Source organism: Tachysurus vachellii, chromosome 12 (assembly GCF_030014155.1).
Source record: "Tachysurus vachellii isolate PV-2020 chromosome 12, HZAU_Pvac_v1, whole genome shotgun sequence".
NCBI classification, from domain to species: domain Eukaryota; kingdom Metazoa; phylum Chordata; class Actinopteri; order Siluriformes; family Bagridae; genus Tachysurus; species Tachysurus vachellii.
Genome location: NC_083471.1, coordinates 1,899,486 through 1,904,249, shown reverse-complemented (window position 1 = coordinate 1,904,249; position 4,764 = coordinate 1,899,486). Strand labels below are relative to the sequence as shown.

The following is a 4,764-nucleotide window of genomic DNA, read 5'->3' as shown; positions in this document are numbered from 1 at the left end:
TTTATTTGTCATATACACACATACAGAGTACGACAGGCAGTGAAATGCTTTTTGCATCTGTCCGGTATTCAAGCATAAAAGGAATGCAATTTGGGATAAAAAAAGAAAGGAGATAGATAAATAAAAAGTATAAACTACATAAATATATTCCATAAAATTCCAATAAATTCCATATATATAAAATATGAAAATATATGTGAAAAATAATGTATGAAAAATAATGTTGATAATGTATATCAAGTCAAGTCAACTTTATTTATAGAGCACATTTAAAAACAACAGCTGTTGGCCAAAGTGCTGTACAGAATTAAAGCATATAAAAAATACAAAACAAGATACAAAATGCAAAAGTCAACATAGGACACAACAGATAATAGACTAAGGTTATACCAGTGAACTTACCTACGATTGTACGCAACAGTAAAAAGATACGTTTTAAGAAGAGACTTAAAATCTGCGTATGTTGGTGCTGTTCTTATATAGGGTGGTAACTTGTTCCATAACTGTGGAGCAGCCACTGAAAAGGCGCGATCACCTTTCGATTTCATATATTAAAGACAGTAAAATAAACAGATTTTAAAAGTTAAAGTGTCATAAAGTGCAAGTAAAGATGGAGGGAGAGGTCCAGTACTAGATCCTGGGTGTCTCCTGGTTTAAACTCCGAATGGCCTGCAGGAAGAAGCTTCTCCTCATTCTCTCTGTGTTTCCTTTCAAGGAGCAGAAGCGTTTCCCTGAACGCAACAAAGAAAAGAGTTCATTGTTGGGATGTCTGAGATCCTTAACAATCTTCCTGGCCCTGGTCCGGCACCATGTGCTGTAGATGTCCTGCAGGTCAGGGAGCTTGGTGTGGTTCAGCTGATCGCACCACCCATCGGATGGCTCGTCTGTCCTGCGTGGTGCTGTTCCCGAATCAGAAGGTGATGCTACCCATCAGGATGCTCTCAATGGTGCAGGTGTAGAAAGTCTTTAGCACCTGAGAGGGTAGTCTGAAGTCCCTTAAGCGTCTCAGGTGGTACAGTCGCCTTCTTCACCAGGGTGTTGATGTGACCAAGACAGGTCCTGTGTGATGTGAACACCCAGGTATCGGAAACTGTCCACTCTCTCCACTGGGGTCCCGCTGATGTTTAGCGGTTGGTATGACCGCTCCTGCTTCGTGCTGAAGTCCACCATCAACTCCTTAGTCTTGCTGACTTTCATTAGAAGATTGTTCTCCTGGCACCATCTCTCCATGTTTTTAGTCTCCTCTAGGTAGGCTGTCTCATCTTTGTTGGAGATCAGACCCACCACAACAGTGTCGTCAGCAAACTTGATGGTGGTGGAGTTGGAAGTGGCCACACAGTCATACCTATACAGCGAATACAGCAGGGGGCTCAGCACACAACCCTGGGGAGCGCCAGTGCTGAGGGTGAGGGTGGATGAGATGTTTTTGTCCACCCTTATGGCTTGTGGTCTGTCTGTCAGGAAGTTGGAGATCCATTGACACAGCGGCAGGCTGAGTCCCAGGACCTCCAACTTAGAGGTGAGCATGGAGGGAATTATGGTGTTGAATGCTGAACTGTAGTAACTGTAGTGGATCCAGTGTGTCTGGTAGTGATGCAGTGATGAAGTCTCTGACCTGTCTATCCGAAGCACTTCATCACTACTGAGGTCAGGGCTACAGGGCGGTAATCGTTGAGGCAGGCGGGCTGGGGTTCCTTCGGGACAGGAACAATGGTGTTTGAAGCATATGATGCTAATCATATGATGCTAGTCTTAAAACACAGATTACTGTAGAAATCGGAAATAGAAATGTTTACTGGTGAATTCATGGTACAGCAAACAGTGACTTGTGAATGTAGCTTTAACCTTCACCCTTTATGTCTGGTAGCTGTAACTGGTGGCTGTGGTGTCTTAGGGGAACATTAGCTAGTTGGAGGGATCTGATGGGTAACCAAGAAAAAATAAATAACATAATTATAACTCTGTCTGATTTACTAGCAGTTTAGTAGCTGAAGTTAGCTATCTGAGTCGTTTCTAATTTGGGTATTCATGCATATTCATATTCATTCAAGTATTTTAATGAGGCTTAACGCATGGAGATGATCTGTTTTTAATACTGTCGAGTGTCAAAAGTAACAGAAACGAGTTTTATTATCTAACAAGGCTTTGATTATGAACTTGTAATTCCATAACAAAATAATCAATAAAAATGCTTACGTCGCATTTCACACAGGAATGCCGTGCGCGCGCCCTTTAAGACCTGCGCATGCGCGGAGCGGATAGAAAGTTAACTTGTTGCAGACTGAAGTTTTTTTTTTTTTTTTTTTTTCTCCTCTTCGTTGCCGGAGCAGAAAAACAAGGATCCAAGAAAGAAAGAAAGAAAGAAAGAAAGATAGAAAGGGAAAAAGAAAGAAAAAGAGAAACTGGGAATTAGTTAGAAATGGCTTTTCGGAGAAGAAACAAGAGCTACCCTTTCTTTAGTCAGGAGTTTTTAATTCAGAACCACGCAGACATTGTGTTTAGTTTAGTCATCTTTATTTTAATTGGCCTGATGTTTGAGGTATGTTACACACACACACACTCACTCACACTCTCACACACACTCAGAGACACACACACTCAGAGACACACACACTCAGAGACACTCACACACACTCACACACACACACACACACACACACACACACACTCAGAGACACTCACACTCAGAGACACACACACTCAGAGACATACACACACTTACACTCTCTTTCACACACACACACTCAGAGACAAACACTTACACTCACACAGACACACACTCACTCACACACTCTCAGACACACACACACACACACACACACACAGAAACAGGCTTTTAATTTTCTAGCTGTGATAAAATGAGTATTTTCTCGACAGTTTTGAGCCCTTTTCTTTATTTATTTCCCTGTTACAGCTTCACGTAGCCGAGTGTCTGCAGTCCGATTTGTACAAAAGTCTGATATCTGTGTTGTAATCTGACCTTTTACTGAGTGTCTGAAGTGAATTAACATCACATGTAAACGCTACAAGGGCTGGAATGATCGCAGCAGCTTTTAAGAAACTTGTGATTTTGTAGTTAAAGAAGTTTTAAAAACGAATCCGTAAAGCACAAGAAGCGGTTTGCTCTTTAGATCCCCCCGGAGTTCAGGGCAGATTATAAAGTGCCACGTCTCAGTGCAGGAGGATGGGCTTTTTTTTTTTTTTTACTGCTCAGCTTCTTCTCCTTCTTTTTCCTGCCTTTTAAATCACATTTTACTTTGTTTTTCTCCCCCAGCGGTTTTTTCCCTCCTCATTAGTTCGCGTTAAATGAGCAGATTAGGTTGCTGAGTCGAAATAAATTAGATAAAATAAATCCCAAAAGAATTCAGTTAACATCTACAGGACAGTTAGACACAATCACAATGGAATGTGGAATAATCCAACACTTATTAGATATGGGTTAATCCAGGACTTTGTGGTTTAATCCAGGAGTTTGTTGTTTAATCCAGGACATAATGGTGTAATCCAGGATATAATGGTTTAATCCAGGACTTTGTTGTTTAATCTAGGACTTTGTTTAATCCAGGACTTTGTGGTTTAATCCAGGACATAATTGTTTAATCCAGGACTTTATGATTTAATCCAGGAGTTTGTTGTTTAAACCAGGAGTTTAGATGTGTGTTTATTCCATAATCAATTTCTTTCGATGTGAGATGTCAATCTTGACGGCTCTTGGGTGAATCCAGCGGTTTAGCTGTTTGGTTAATCCAAGCGTCAGATTAACCCTTTAGCAAGTACATCCAAAACTTTAGAAATACAACCATTACAATCATTTCATGTCAGATGGTTAATCTAATCTAATCTAATCTGATCTGATCTGATGTGTCCGATTAGACTTTTTTTATCAGGCAAAAATCGTATGTCTTTGGTTATTAGTTTATTCAGATGTTGGTTAACTTACTGCATCATAAATGGGTTAATCCACGAATTTAGCTCATAATAAGTCCCAAATTTGTAGCTCAGGTTTAAAATGAGGTATCAAATTAAAGCATAACGCATAATTTTCAACATTTTCTGTGTTAATCCTAGTGGTATTAGTTAGTCCAGCACACATCTAGGATAATCCAGCACTGTATGGATCAATTTACACTTTTAATCCACTAGTTATCGGTTGATTCATGTTGGATGAGTTTTGTGGAAAAAATCACATCGTTGTGACATTTAAATAACGGCTTAACTCAAGAATTATAATTTATCTAATACTTAACGAATTCATTTAACACTTTACTTCCTGAATATGAAAATAATAACCTTTAACTGATGAAGATTTACTCAAAGTGGCATCAAAGTTTAAACCATAAAATGTTGGACAAAAACATAATTTATTTGAGTTTATACATAGTGCTTTAATTCAATAATCTTGATTCATGTTATTGACTTAATCCGAGATTAAAGAAGTAAATCTAGCTATTAGTTAATCCGGCAGAGTACAAGTTAATCCAGCATAATAATCAGACTCTGTAATGATTGTGCTGGTTAGCGATGCGTGCTAACTTCTCTTTCTCAGTTTCCTCAGAGGTTTTGGTTTCTATGGAAACCGGTTACAATTGCAGCTGTGTGGTAAAACTGCCTGAGTCACTTTACTGAGAAGTTTCATAACTCATAACAACATTTAAAACAGCCGTGGCACTGAATCAGAAACGAATAAAATAATCTCTTGCATTTAAAGAGGAATGAAAATGCTGTCATGCTAATCACTGTGACGTCTGGTGGTAAAGATACAAA

The 4,764-nt window shown here is 39.2% G+C and overlaps 1 protein-coding gene across 1 annotated transcript in view; it reads left to right on the top strand.

Moving 5' to 3' along the window:
- The first annotated feature begins 2,307 nt into the window (after window positions 1-2,307).
- The window catches only part of tram2 (translocation associated membrane protein 2), a 9,280-nt gene continuing 6,823 nt past the window's right edge, over window positions 2,308-4,764 (top strand). Inside the window, exon 1 of the mRNA XM_060883647.1 lies at window positions 2,308-2,539. Coding sequence (XP_060739630.1) covers window positions 2,420-2,539 — 120 coding nt within the window. The 5' untranslated portion in view covers window positions 2,308-2,419. The remainder of the gene's footprint in view (window positions 2,540-4,764) is intronic.